General features: G+C 38.7%; 3 protein-coding genes across 4 annotated transcripts; 2 read left to right on the plus strand and 1 right to left on the minus strand.

The window, feature by feature from the left end:
• The first annotated feature begins 1425 nt into the window (after window positions 1-1425).
• On the plus strand, window positions 1426-6519 carry LOC121747714 (5-oxoprolinase-like). Of its 2 annotated transcripts, none has more exons than XM_042141796.1 (3): window positions 1426-1966; window positions 2050-2136; window positions 2480-6519. In XM_042141796.1, the coding sequence occupies exon 3, from the start codon at window positions 2530-2532 to the stop codon at window positions 6328-6330; it is 3801 nt and encodes a 1266-aa protein (XP_041997730.1). In that variant the 5' UTR covers window positions 1426-1966; window positions 2050-2136; window positions 2480-2529; the 3' UTR covers window positions 6331-6519. The 2 variants fall into 2 exon arrangements, with proteins under 2 accessions (XP_041997730.1, XP_041997731.1); XM_042141797.1 differs by having other exon boundaries at window positions 1426-1881.
• A 688-nt stretch (window positions 6520-7207) lies between these two features.
• Window positions 7208-12722, plus strand: LOC121748965 (protein DEK-like). Its single transcript, XM_042143560.1, has 11 exons — window positions 7208-7875; window positions 8446-8479; window positions 8852-8931; window positions 9039-9098; window positions 9999-10109; window positions 10181-10261; window positions 10371-10451; window positions 11266-11773; window positions 11955-12064; window positions 12145-12175; window positions 12267-12722. The coding sequence occupies exons 1-11, from the start codon at window positions 7438-7440 to the stop codon at window positions 12410-12412; spliced, it is 1680 nt and encodes a 559-aa protein (XP_041999494.1). The 5' UTR covers window positions 7208-7437; the 3' UTR covers window positions 12413-12722.
• Window positions 12723-14155: 1433 nt separating this feature from the next.
• Window positions 14156-14548, minus strand: LOC121749164. The gene has a single exon (XM_042143758.1). The coding sequence runs from the start codon at window positions 14546-14548 to the stop codon at window positions 14156-14158; it is 393 nt and encodes a 130-aa protein (XP_041999692.1).
• Between the last annotated feature and the right edge of the window lie 432 nt (window positions 14549-14980).

A 14980-nucleotide genomic window follows, 5' to 3' on the forward strand; every position in this document is an offset into this window, starting at 1 on the left:
AGGCTCATATTCGACTCCAAAAGGATTTAATTGAAGAGTTATGGGCGCGGAGGACTGCACGACGTTAGTTTTTTTTAATTATGTAATTTTTTTAATTAATGTACTTTTTAAAATTTATTAATATTAGTGAATTTTCTCGTTTTTGTGTCGTAAATTTAATTCCGTATATTGTGTGATTGTTAATTATTTCATTTTGTACATATTTGTTAATAGTGATGTGGATAGTATGTGGCTAGGCTATGGCTGGGCTATTGCTGGGCTATTTGCTTGTTTTGATGATGTGGCAGGAGGATTGTTAGTGCTGATGATGTGGCAGTGGCTAGGCTATGGCTGGGCTATTGCTGGGCTATTCCTATTGTGGATGGCCTAAGAGAGATTGAAAAAAAAATGTGAACCGAAATCCAACCTGATTGGGTAATGAGTAAGAGATATTTCGGAAAAAAGGTTTAAATTTACAGACCTTTCGAAAAAAGGGATTTCATTCGCTGACCTTTCGAAAAATGGGACGGTGACATGCGAATTTTTCGAAAAAAGGGATTTTCGAACTTTTATGTATTTTATCTTCTTTTTTGTTATTATTTCTTTCACAATATTTATAAACGGACCAAATTACCCATAAGATTTTCACTACATTTTTTATTTTTATTTTTATTTTTATTTTTATTTTATTTTTATTCCAATTCTAGTTCTACAAATCACCTCCAATCAATCACCGCCTCCACCCTCATCCTCCCCTTCCCCCTTCACCACCTCCACCACAAAACTAACCGTGGTTGTTGAGGCATCCGTATCCCACCACTGTATCCCCTTGGATCAATCTGTTCTATTCACCAGATTATTCCAATTGCTTTGGAGAACCATAATACCTGAAGTTCTCTTCCTCTACAATTGCAATAGATACTCAATGCTATCGCCTCCATCTTCATCTATCGTCGCCACATCCCCAAGAGAATCTGATTCCACCATGTGTAGCTCTGCTTCCATCAACACCCACATCAGCCTCGGCCTGAACCTGTCGTGAATGGCCACCCGATTCTTTGTGACATCCATCCGTGATTCCGTGTGAGATACTACTTCGAGAACAGGAATTGCAGCGGTAGAATTGGATCTGGAAATCCAGGTTCTGGGTTTGGGTTTTGAGGAGGAAAATTGGGGGCGTCGAACAGAGTGATGATTGATTTTCGGGGAAGAGATGGATCTTGATTGGGGATTCTTGTCGGCCTTCTTTGGCTGATTGTTGCTACCATTCTGGTTTTGTGTTGATCAGAATGAGCTGAGATTGGTTTGATGAGTGAATTCTGGTGTTGATAGGAATGAAATTAAATCAAAATTTTGGTTATATTCTTTTTTTTCCTCTCTAATTATTCATTAATTTGCCAATTTTGATATGGGTTAGGGGGAAGGAGGGCGGGGTGGCGATCATTTGCTGAATTAAGTGATAATAAATTGGAGTAAAAATATTAAAAATTGTGGTGAGAATATTAAGGGATAATTCGGTCAATTTGTAATTATTGGGAGAGAAACAATAAAAAAAAAGAAGAAGAAATACTTATTGGGAGAGAAACAATAAAAAAAAAGAAGAAGAAATAGATAAAAATTTGGAAATCTCCTTTACCAAAAAATTCGCATGCCACGATCCTATGTTTCGAAAGGTCAGCGAATTTAATCCCTTTTTTCGAAACGCCTGCGAATTTAATCCCTTTTTCGAAATCCCTCAATGAGTAATGAGTGTGTCAGCTCCACTTAGCTATCTACTCTCGAAGTCTCAGTTCCACTATTCTCATCTCTCTCTACTCTAATTTACAGCGCCGCCGCCTCAACCAGCTTTCTCATCTCAGTTTGATACATATGAATCCTAATTAGCCCCAATCACATGTCGAGGTATATCTCTTGAAAAATAGATTGGGGATTTGGTAATTTATATAGAGTTGAAAGAAGTAGGAGAGCATAGGCGCAACAAATAGAGGTTTGATCGATCTTTTATTCATCGAAGCCTTTGCGAATTGGACCAACTACTTATATTAACCTGGTTCGGGGTTATATTTGCAGGTCATAAAACTGATGAATGATTTGAAGCTTTTGGGGCAAATAGCGAACCCGTATTGAGTCTTAATTGTCGATTATAATAAAACAGAGGTATTGTGCTAGAATCTGGAATTGGATATCTACTCTAGTTTGTAATTTGCTAATTTTTGTGATTTAGCATTTTTTGTGTTTTGCAACATTATATGGGTGTTGAAGAAATGTAGTTTGTGTGGTTGATTTTTGATAATAACGAGAAAATGAGAACTGTGTGATGTTGGCATATTGTATCACAGGCCCAGTGAAAGTCGAGTGATATTTAGTGTGATTTGTAGTGAAGTTAGTTCTCAGTTTTATGTGATCATGAGCCATGCCTTTGTTCCAATTTGTTAGTTGACTGGATAGATACATCATATGCCTTTTTTTTCTTCTTCTTACTTAGCAGAATGGTTGACAGGGTTCATATATCTCAAGATATCCAGATATCCTGTGTTAACTTGACTACAAATGGGGAGTGTTGAAAGAGGAAAGCTCAGGTTTTGCATTGATAGAGGGGGCACGTTTACTGATGTCTATGCTGAATTTCCGGGTAGGTCTGAAGGCCGAGTGATGAAATTGCTATCTGTTGATCCTGCTAATTATGATGATGCCCCGGTAGAAGGAATTAGGAGGATTTTGGAAGAATTCACTGGAGAGAAGGTTCCCAGAAGTTCTAAAGTTCCCACTAACAAAATTGAATGGGTGAGGATGGGAACAACTGTGGCAACAAATGCCCTTTTAGAGAGAAAAGGCGAAAGAATTGCCCTGTGTGTGACTCGAGGCTTCAGGGATCTGCTGCGGATTGGTAACCAGGCTCGACCAAATATCTTTGACCTAACTGTGTCAAAGCCATCAAATCTTTATGAGGAGATTGTGGAAATTGATGAGAGAGTCGAGCTTGTTAGTGATGAGGCGAATGTATCAGATTCTTCTGATTCAATAGTTCAGGGTGTTTCGGGGCAGCTTGTAAGGGTTGTGAAGCCACTTAACGAGGAAGCTTTAAGACCATTGCTTAAAGGATTACTGAATAAAGGGATCAGCTGCTTGGCCGTAGTACTAATGCATTCTTACACTTATCCTAATCATGAAACATCAGTGGCAAAGTTGGCAATGAGCATGGGATTCAAACAAGTGTCTTTGTCTTCGGCTTTGACGCCCATGGTTCGAGCTGTTCCTCGAGGTTTCACAGCGTGTGTGGACGCTTACCTGACTCCCGTTATTAAAGAATATTTGAGAGGATTTGTATCTAAGTTTGATGAAGGAACAGGTGAATTGAATGTTCTCTTTATGCAGTCAGATGGCGGATTGGCACCAGAGAGTAGGTTTTCAGGCCACAAGGCTGTTTTATCAGGCCCAGCAGGAGGAGTAGTTGGGTACTCCCAGACAATTTTTGGGATTGAGACGAACAAGCCCCTTATTGGTTTTGACATGGGTGGCACGTCTACTGATGTGAGCCGTTATGCTGGTAGCTACGAACATGTGATAGAAACCCAAATCTCTGGGGCAATAATTCAAGCACCTCAGCTTGAGATCAACACTGTTGCTGCTGGAGGTGGGTCGAAGCTGAAGTTCCAATTTGGAGCTTTCAAGGTTGGTCCAGAATCAGTTGCTGCCCATCCAGGACCTGTTTGTTACCGCAAGGGAGGGGAATTGGCTGTTACTGATGCAAATCTCATCCTGGGATATGTCATTCCGGATTATTTTCCATCTATCTTTGGCCCCACCGAGGATCAGCCATTAGATGTCAATGCAACTAAAACTGAATTTGAAAATCTTGCCAAGCAAATCAACATCTACAGAAGGAATCAGGATCCGGAAGCAAAGGATATGACGGTTGAGGAAATTGCTCAGGGATTTGTTAATGTTGCCAATGAAACAATGTGCCGGCCTATTCGACAATTGACTGAGATGAAGGGTCATGAGACAAAAAACCATGCTCTTGCTTGCTTCGGAGGGGCCGGACCCCAACATGCCTGTGCTATCGCTAGATCATTGGGTATGAAAGAGGTACTTATTCATAGATTTTGCGGCATTTTAAGTGCATATGGGATGGGAATGGCAGATGTTGTGGAGGAAGAACAGGGACCGTATTCTGCTGTTTATGGACCGGAATCTGTGTTGGAGGCCTCAAATCGAGAAGCAGCTCTATTAAATCGGGTAAAGCGGAAGCTCCAATTACAAGGATTTCAAGAGGAGAATATTAGAACTGAAACATATTTAAACCTGAGATATGAGGGAACAGACACTGCAATTATGGTAAAGAGACCTATAGACGATGGTGGATCTAAAGGAGATTATGCTTTTGAATTTAAAAGATTATTTCAGCAAGAGTATGGTTTTAAACTTGAGAGCAGGAATATCATGATATGTGATGTGAGAGTTCGTGGTATTGGAGTCACTAACATACTTAAGCCTCGAGCTCTACCGCCTGGTTCAGTAACCGCAAAAAGTGTAGCTCAGTACAATGTTTATTTTGGAAACGGTTGGCACAACACACCGTTATTCAAGCTGGAAGATTTGGCATGTGGTTGTGTCATATCTGGTCCTGCCATAATTATGAACGGCAATAGCACTGTAATAGTTGAACCTAGTTGTAAGGCTGTTATTACAAAATACGGGAACATCAAAATCGAGATTGAGTCGATTCAGAAAGTCGTGGAGGTATCCAAAGAAGTGGCAGATGTTGTGCAACTCTCGATATTCAACCACAGATTCATGGGAATAGCTGAGCAGATGGGGCGCACCTTACAGAGGACTTCAATATCGACCAATATTAAAGAAAGACTGGATTTCTCATGTGCTCTTTTTGGTCCTGATGCCGGGCTAGTTGCAAATGCTCCGCATGTTCCTGTGCATTTGGGAGCTATGTCGAGCACAGTAAAATGGCAGATGAAATATTGGGGTGACAATTTAAAAGAGGGCGACGTTCTGGTTACTAATCATCCTTGTGCTGGAGGTAGCCATCTGCCGGATATAACTGTTGTTACGCCGGTTTTTGATAAGGGGGAACTGGTTTTCTTTGTTGCCAGCAGAGGGCACCATGCGGAGATCGGAGGTATTACTCCTGGAAGCATGCCTCCATTCTCAAAGTCCATATGGGAGGAAGGAGCTGCAATAAAAGCATTCAAACTTGTTAAAGAGGGGATTTTTCAAGAAGAAGGGATCAGCCAGCTTCTCCTATTTCCATCTTTTGAACAATCGGGTCATAAAATACCCGGGACGCGCAGGCTTCAGGATAACTTATCCGATCTCCATGCACAAATTGCTGCAAACCAAAGAGGAATTTCACTTATAAAGGAGCTTATCGAGCAATATGGTCTGGAGACTGTGCAGTCTTACATGAACCATGTCCAAGTTAATGCAGAAGGCGCGGTTAGAGAGATGCTCAAGTCTGTTGCCGCTAAAGTCTCTGACTCGGCTAAAGTTGAAGGAGATTCTTTGATCATCGAAGAGGAAGATTCCATGGATGATGGCTCTGTTATACATTTGAAACTCACTATTGATCAAAAGAGAGGAGAAGCATTTTTCGATTTCTCAGGGACAAGCCCAGAGGTATACGGGAACTGGAATGCCCCGGAGGCGGTTACAGCTGCTGCTGTGATTTACTGTCTGCGCTGTTTGGTGGATGTCGACATCCCTCTCAATCAGGGGTGCTTGGCCCCAGTGAAAATATACATCCCTCCCGGTTCTTTTCTTTCCCCGAGTGATAAGGCTGCAGTGGTTGGTGGTAATGTTCTAACATCTCAAAGAATAACAGACGTTGTTCTAACAGCTTTCCAGGCCTGTGCTTGCTCGCAGGGTTGCATGAACAATCTCACATTTGGGGACAACACATTTGGCTACTACGAGACAATCGGAGGTGGATGTGGCGCTGGGCCTGGCTGGGACGGTACTAGTGGTGTTCAATGCCACATGACTAACACTCGTATGACTGATCCCGAGATTTTTGAGCAGAGATATCCGGTTCTGCTGCATAGGTTCGGGTTGAGGGAGAACAGTGGAGGTGCCGGGATTCATAGAGGAGGCGATGGGATTGTTAGGGAGATAGAATTCAGACAGCCTGTTGTAGTGAGCATTCTTTCTGAGAGACGAGTGCATGCCCCGAGGGGACTCAAGGGGGGGAAAGATGGGGCTCGTGGAGCCAACTACCTCGTTACGAAAGACAAACGCAAGGTATACCTCGGAGGGAAGAACACAGTGGAGGTGCAGGCTGGGGAAATTCTTCAGATTTTAACTCCAGGAGGTGGGGGCTGGGGTGGTTCCTCCTAGTATGCTTCAAACTGAGGGAATTACCATGCAAGGTATGGTGTTCGGAAATGTGGCCGTTGCCATTTTTATTTTTCTTTTGTATAATTTGTTACAGCAAGTGCTCGGTTGAAAACTTTAGGAAATAATGTATTCCTTGTATCTTAGCTATGGAAATGTTTTCTATTCGAATAAAGTTGAATATTTTGGGAAGATTGTGCTGGCCCTTGCATCAATATTGCTATGACCTAGGTAGCTTTATCAATATTGCATTACTTGTTATTTTAATTGTGGGAGACAATTATGGAGTTGTTTGATTTCAGATTGCGTTATTCTTCTATAGCCACCTCCGTGTATCAGAATGTAGGAACAGCAATTTTATCAAATTTATGCCATCACATTTCTTGTAACAGAGTGCTGTACAAAATTTTTTAAAAAAACAGAGTTTTGGCTCTGAATATAATGAATTTGAGCATTTACATTATTCACTTATTTTTTGGAGTAATTTCATTATTCATTTCTCTAACTATTTCTTATTTAATTTATGAATAAAAATATAACAACACAAATGGAAGAAAAAATACAACTAAAAGTCTCAATTTGGCTTTAGATTTAGCCAAAAACCGGTAGGGCTTCGTATTATTAGTATATTGTAGGAGTAACTTGATTCGCATTTGGTTGGTCCCCCGTTTCCCTCATCTCCTCATTTTCCTTGTCCTTCACCGATTTTTTTCCCGTTTAAAACAATTTTATAACTTCATTTACTATAAAATAATAATATAAGCAATAATAAACCTAACTTATCGAATTTTGCAAATCTAACAATAGTATATAAAAATAATTTACGTCAATTTAGAATCCTTCCAGATGTATATTAGTAGCATAACTAGCCAACAAAACAACCCTAAGAAGGGGTTTAGAGATGGCGGCAGATAAAAAATTTCAGCTAAAATTTCATAAATTCGGCGCCAAATACACCCGCCTTTTCCCCAATTTTGCTCTTAAAATTCCCAACATCTGCGCGCCAAACCGTCACTTCTCTTTCCTCTGAATTCATCTGCTCTCAATTTCAGTGTTCACAGCCGCTCGGACTTGCAGGTTTTTAAGGTTTGTGAAACCTTGAGGGCATCCATGGCTACAGAAAAGGAACGAGTCGATGTCGGTGGGTGCGAGAACCAAGAGAAAGACGCGAAACCTAATGATGTTGAAGATGAAGCCCTGAAGGTAGACGCTGACGAAGGGGATGAAGAGAAAGGAGGAGAAGAAGGCGAAGGTGAGGCGAAAGTAGAGGAAGAGAGCGAGGGAGGGATGGACGAGGAAGAAGCAGAGGGGGAGGGGAAGGGGAAGGGCGAAGATGAAAGTGATCAAGGAGAGAAAATGGAGGAGGAAGAGAGTGAGAAAAAGGATGAGAATTTGAAGAAGAGATCGAGAAAGGATAAAAAAGGTGAGGCTATGGAGTTGGAATCGCCGAGAAGTGAGAGGCCAACGAGGGAGAGGAAAACGGTGGAGAGATTCATCGTGGGGGAGAGTCCGAGGGCCTCGGCTAGCAAGACTCTGTCAATTGAAAAGGTACCACCACTATTTTTTTTAATTTATATGGAGTTGTAAACACAGTTTATAGCTTATAGTAATTTATATTGGCGTTATCTAAAGAGGTTAATTTGATGGGTTTGATCTGAATACATCTGATTTTATTGGCATGGGGTTGAAGATAGAATATTGTGTAAATCAAGAATTTTGTCTCCATGTTGATATGAATGTCACTTTGCTATGTGTAATCTATAATGTTTTTTCTTGGGAAAGTGAGATTGAAACAGAAGTATATATATGCTCTATTTATTCATTGCTTTATTGGTATGGACATATATGTTTATGTTCTGAAAACATATGGCGTTGCTATTTGGGTGAATAATCATGTTTTTGGATTGGCTTCCTTGTATGAAAGAAGAAACTTGTGCTGTCATTTCATGGTTTTAATCTCTTGTTGTTGTTGTTGTTGTTGTTGTTTTTAATAAAAGTGTGGACTTCTTAAGTATGATCCTGGTTATAATTTGATGTAACACAAATGATCAATTGTGGTGCATTTGCATATTGGGTTTTATTTAAACTCTGACCAATCTCTGTTTATTATGGTGACAGGGTAAAGGCACACAGCTTAAGGACATCCCAAATGGTATGATAATATTTTTGGTACTTTAACTCAATTTTTGTTTGGAGAATCACACAACAAAGTTGGATAAGATGTCTGTTTGTTTCTTAATTTATTCTTTCAATACGCATGATTCTGTTTCAGCAGCTGCTTTAATTAGTTGGTAAGGTATTTATTGGTGCTGACTACTGTATAATTCTAGGAGGATTGGGATTTTCTATCAATTACTGCTAATATGTGTTACACGGGATTTATACTATAGTTTAAATTTATTACTGGCCCATAGTTAACCTGAATACGTTTATCCTTCTTGACCTTTGCATTGCTGGTGTCTCTTGATACATTACTGCTGAGATTCATGCTCTGAGAAAATGAGCCTCTTTCATGTCATTTCAGTGGCATTCAAGTTGTCTAAGAGGAAAACTGATGAGACCCTACAGCTTCTCCACACTGTTCTTTTTGGCAAGAAATCTAAGGTCTATTTCAACCTAAACTTTTCAAATGAGGATTTTTTTTATGTTTGATTCTTAGCATTTTTTATCAATCTTTTATCCTAATGCTTCTTTTTCTATGTTATGTTCAGGTTCACACCCTTAAGAAAAATATAGGCCTCTTTTCTGGTTTTGTATGGGTTGAGAATGAGGTAACCTTGTTTTCATCTTTTCTTCTTGAGTTCTGTCTGTCAACACTCATGGTTATGTTTAAAATATTTCTTTTTTCCTGCTGAAGTATTTTTTACTTTTGATCAAAGCCTACAAAAGAAAAGTTTAATGCAAGCTGATTAGTTTGGAGTGTGCACACTTAAAGACTTATAATTTCTTTCTCTTAATTGATTCCAGCTGTTTGTTGAGTATTCTTGTGAATACCCATTCTATTCTACTGAACCATAGAGCATTTGTGTACAAGATGAAAGACACTTCTAAGGTATCAACATGCAACAATAATTCTAATATTGTTCACTGTTTGATTCTTGGAAGCTTGCTGTTCTAGTAAGAAGAGGAGGAACTCTTGAGAATAATATGTTATGTTAATCTGATTAACCTCATTCATTGTATATGAGGATTTGTGTGGTTTAAATGCATTTGGTGGCTTGAAAACTGCATGACATACTAGTAGCATAAAATTGACTAGTGCAGTAGTAAAGTACTACTTACTCGATATTTCACATCTTATAGATTTTGAGGAGTTTATGAAGAATTCATATTTTTATTACATAGTAATATTATAGGGGATATAGCTCGAGAACAATAACAGTGTCTTTTATATGCTGCACTTTATTTTGGTGGTTTTCCGTTTTTCATATTTCACCACCTACAACTGAAATGACAAAATATAACGTCTAAACAAAGCATTTTCCCTACACTAATCGAAGCATATGTTCAGAATATTGGATGATGGGGGTGAGTTTGGTTGTTGTGCTACTGTGGCAGCTTTTCCAATTTTTTATGTTCTGCTCTAATTCTAATCAGCAACTATTCTGTAGTTTTTAAAGTGCTTTTGCCCCTTGATAAGAGTTAATTAATTTTACCATTGTTTTAATCAGGAAAAGCAGAGGACAAAAGTCAAGGAGAAATTGGAAAAATGTGTTAGAGGAAAGTTACTGGATTTATGTGATGTTCTTAACATCACTGTGAACAAAACCTCTACAAAGAAGGTAATATATCTTACATTATCTGGTTATGGAATTTCTGCAACATCCTTGTCTTACTGAACACTTTATTTCAGGAGGAACTTACAACAGTGTTGGTGGACTTCTTGGAATCTCCACATGCTACAACAGATAGCTTGCTTGCTGACAAGGAGAAGGTAAATCTGTCGTAGTTCTATGTTGTATAAATATTACACTAGTTTTATCCATATGATTAACCATTTTAGCCATTAACTGAATTTTTTTTACTTGACAACACATCTTCAGAAGGGTAAGAAGCGGAAGAGTAGGGGATCAACGAACAAAAGTCCCAGTTCTTCTAATGCAACTGCTGGACAATCAAAAAAGGTGGGGCTTTCTCTCTCTACTCAGCAGAGCTATCTTGATCCATAAATATGAAATATAAAGCTAAAGATTGAACATTTGAACTAAGCATAAATCGTTTCAGGCTTAGTGTCATTCAAGGCAGTCTTATTAAAATATACTAAGGCAGTGCTAGGTTCAAATTTCTAAATGGCAATATCAATATGTTGATTTTTTGGGCTATGGAGAGGCATATGAAATTTGAAATGATTCCCTTTTCGTACCTAATCATGAAAGATGCTAATTATTTTGATCTTTCATTACTTATCTTTAATATGCCTGAAACTTTAGAATATATATATGTGAAACCATCTGAACTTAGTGGATCCTCTAATACTAGTTACTCAAAATACCTTGCCAATTTTTGTTGCGTTATTCTATAGCCACCTAACTGTATCAGAATCCAATTTCAGTATGCATACTGTTTTATAGCTGCAGCTGTACAATGGCTCTCTTTTTTGGCATGCTGTATCTGTATCTGTGCATTCCTCTATGAAATGGAGTTATTTAACAGCAATTTGTTGAACTTCATGCCATGCCATGCCATGCCATTTTTCTAGTAAAAGGGAGTACAAGTTTTAGATGCCTATAGTTTTATGTTTACCTTGTTGCTTTTCTTTATACTAGTAAATTTCTTCATGTTATTTTCTGTGGGGGTTGAGAAATTGTCATACCCAAAGATTTGACGTTTGAGCCATTGGCTTGGCATGCTAGTAATAATTTGTATTAGTTGACTGCACTGTATCCTTCTGAATATACCTCAATTTGCAGTTAATCATTGCTCTTATCTGACATGTAGAAACAAAAGTTGGATTCTAAATCTGGGAAGATGTCAAAGCCTTCTATAGAAGAAGAGCAAGACAGTGATGATGACAAAAGTAAATCTTCACAAATTGAAGATGATCATGATGATGACAGCATAGTTGGTGAAGCAGAAAGTGGACAGGAAGAGCATCACTCGGAAGAAGGAACGGATGATGATGAAGATGAACTTGAGAAGTATATGGTTGTCGAGAAAAGTTCCTCTAAGAAAAGTGCAAAGAAAGATACTGAGAAGACTGAGTTGAAGTCTAAGTCTGTTGGAAAAGGAAGCCATGTAACACCGTCTAACACTGGTAAACCTACCAAAAAACTTTCCAGTCCAGCATCAAAGAAAGAACCTGCAGCTGAACCAAACCGTAAAGCAAAGACACCTTCAAGCAAGAAGAAAAAGGATGATGAGGAAAGCGAGGAGGACAATGAAGTCCCGACCAAGAGTGCATCCGCAAGCAAGAAAAAGCCAAGCAAGCCATCAGACAAGGAACAAGGTATTATTTGTCAATAATGAACTTGAGTTTTTAGTCATGCTTCATACAGAAAATCTTCCTAATGTCCCCTATTAGTATGTTGTAACACATTTAATTGTAATGCTATGTTTGATGTAAATCTTTGTTTCTTCTTTACATTTCTTTCTCCTTTACTTAATGTTGAGTGTTTCCAATATGGCAGGGAAAGGGAAAGGGAAAGGGAAAGGTACAAAAGCGGCTGAAAAACAGCCTAGCAGAGGAGAGATGCATTCTGTGGTGGCGAATATACTGAAGGAAGTTGATTTTAACACAGTAAGTACAACCCTAGTCATAATATCCCATTGCTAATGTTTGGTTGTTATTTACAGTTTTCAATGCTTTCTAAAATGCAGGCAACATTATCTGACATTCTACGACAACTCGGTATGTCTCATCCCTATTTGGTCATTTGTTACCACTATTTTTCCACTCACTTTTTCGTCAGTTAATCGTTACTTATGTTGGTAACAACCAGGGGAGCACTTTGGAGTAGATCTGATGCATAGGAAAACAGAGGTGAAAGAAATCATTACTGAAGTAATAGAAAGCATGTCTGATGATGAAGCGGAAGAGGAGGCTGGCTCTGGGGATGAAACAGGAAAGGATGGAGACGACGAATGATGAGCATCAATATCTCCAAGGCTGGTGGTGTACAAGTTAATGTAGTTTGATCACCTATTTATAAACCATTGATTGTTGGACCTTGCGCATAGCAGTAGCTTAAATTATAACTTAGGAGCTAAATGCTAATGCTGAAATCATAACCTTTTGCTCTCTTTTTTTTTTGGCTTATATAGGTAGCGTTTGTTGCGTATTTTTTGATAATCACATTAGTTGTATTTAAATTTGTAAAATTGAGACATTTCAGATAAACTATATACTGATATTTGAAAGTGCGTGATTTGTATAAATTTGCAATTCATTGGTTGAAGATTGTATGTCATCTCTTATTACAACCATTGAAATTTTGCTGTTTATTTACTTTTATTTTGAATCACACCAGCCATTGGGTATACTTGTAATAAATTAAACATGCGTTTACTAGAAATGGTTACCTTACAGCACAACAGAATAACCCCATAACAACATTTTATTATAAATTGATAAAGGATACATATAAATGGAATGACAGAAATAATTTTAACAAATGCACTTTGTGACCACATTTCTAAATGAATGTGACCACAATTTGAAGTCCTTGATCAGTTGATGGCGCAATAATCACACAACCTTCATCAACCACTGAGTTGATCCAACACGAGGCATAAATGGGCGTGTTTCCTTCATTAAAACATATGTTGTCCAATTCAAGTTCATCCCATGCTCTTGTAAAACTCACTCCTTTTTCACCCTGATCTAGTTTTGAACACTCTAAGAGCTCTTGTGTCGAGCAAACTTCAACCCTTTCATCCTCAGGGGGCAACTGGACAAGCAGGGACAAGTTTGGAGGCAGTTTGTGGCCGGTCTCGTGCTCGGCCTCTTTGACGCAGAAGGCAGCAAGATTCTTGTGGGTGGTGTTGTCTGAATTGAGAATATTAGTTGAGATGTTGAAGATGAGACTCTCGGCAGCATGTTTGGTTGTGTTGGATCCACATCCACTTAGTAGAGATGTAGATGAGGGAAGTGGGCCATGATTTGGGGAATTTCACTTGATGGAAATATGCTGCTGGTGTGGAGAGTGGCCCATTTCTTGATGATGGTTGTTAGGGTAAAAGGATCACCAAGGAGGATGCTGCAGCTTATCCCAATTGAGTATCCCCCACATGTGAAGTTTATTACCTTAAATTTACACAATTCTTGACTTAAATTTTTTTTTGTGGGAGGTAATATATGCTTAGTTTTGGTTCAACTAGTAAATTGTAGATTGATTTGTATAACATGTAGTAGTGGATGTGTCGTGTGAATTTGTATCAAAATAATAATTTAATACTACTAGTGATTAAATAGCGCATGGCATAATTATGCATTTAAAATGGAATTTTTATTAATGTTGTAAAATAGAGAAATTGGTGAAAAATGAAACAATTTAGAACTTTATTATGAACAGAAACAGCTACTCATATTCATGGCATAGTATTAATACACATTAAAGGCTATGACCTCATTTACTACTACTATCTATCATTTCAAAAAAAAAAACTAGTATCTATATTCTTTAATTAATGCATAGAACTTGCAATGAAACTAATGATTATGGTTAGAATTACTAGCGTTAATTGAAGCGATATAATTATAATCATAATAATTAGGTCTTAATTGCAATATTGAATTGACCAAGTCGTGAATTTTTCCATAATGAAATGTAAAAGTTACCTGAACATAAAAGAGGGGAGAAAATTGAGGGGTATGGCGAAGAACATCCTCCTAGAAAACGAGCTCCGTCTCGTCTTCTCTCTCGACAAAAGCAGCCAACGGCATCTCCGCCTTGGTCTCGACCATTCGAGTGCCGGAATCATTGCACACGATCTCCAAATCAGCGTCGCACCAGCGCAGTCTGCCGGCGAGCAAGGGGTAGTCCTGCAGGGCTCTTCCGAGAGACTCCTTAATCTGGCCGGCAACGAGCCATCCAGAGTCCTCGGAGGAGGCCTTGTTGTAGCAGAGGAGCAGGTGGAAGCGCCGCTGCAGCACCGCCGTGGACCCCACATTCTGTGAAACCGTGATTCTGTGCGATTGCCGTGGATCTGTTGCCTTTGTTGGAACCACTGTTTGAATTGCTTCCACGAGCACTTTGCCGCCATTAACCACCCGATTTGCCATTTTTGTTTTTTCGAATTGAGTGGCAATAGCCTTATATATAAGGTTCAAGGTTGGATTGTTTTTTTTATGTTATAAAATCATATCGACGTTTTATGTTTTAAATTTTAATGAATATGATACGAGTATATCTACACAATATCCTCATATCTCTATTATTCCATATATTATTGATTTCTATATCTTTTCTATTTCTTGATCACTAAGTTAGGTTATTAGGGAGTATTATAAATATGAGTCTTTGTTATTCATGAAAGAAATATAATTATCTTTATCGTTCCGTCTTTTATTTTTCTGCAATTTACTTTTCCGTCTTTGTTCATCGGTTGCTCGACGGAGACTCCTCCGCGAACGGACCTTCAATATCCGGCGAATTCTCTCCAATTATCATTGATACGGGTTTCTCCGTATCATCGGGTGCTTTCATTTAATGAA

The sequence above is a fragment of the Salvia splendens genome, chromosome 9 (assembly GCF_004379255.2).
Source record: "Salvia splendens isolate huo1 chromosome 9, SspV2, whole genome shotgun sequence".
Lineage (NCBI taxonomy): Eukaryota > Viridiplantae > Streptophyta > Magnoliopsida > Lamiales > Lamiaceae > Salvia > Salvia splendens.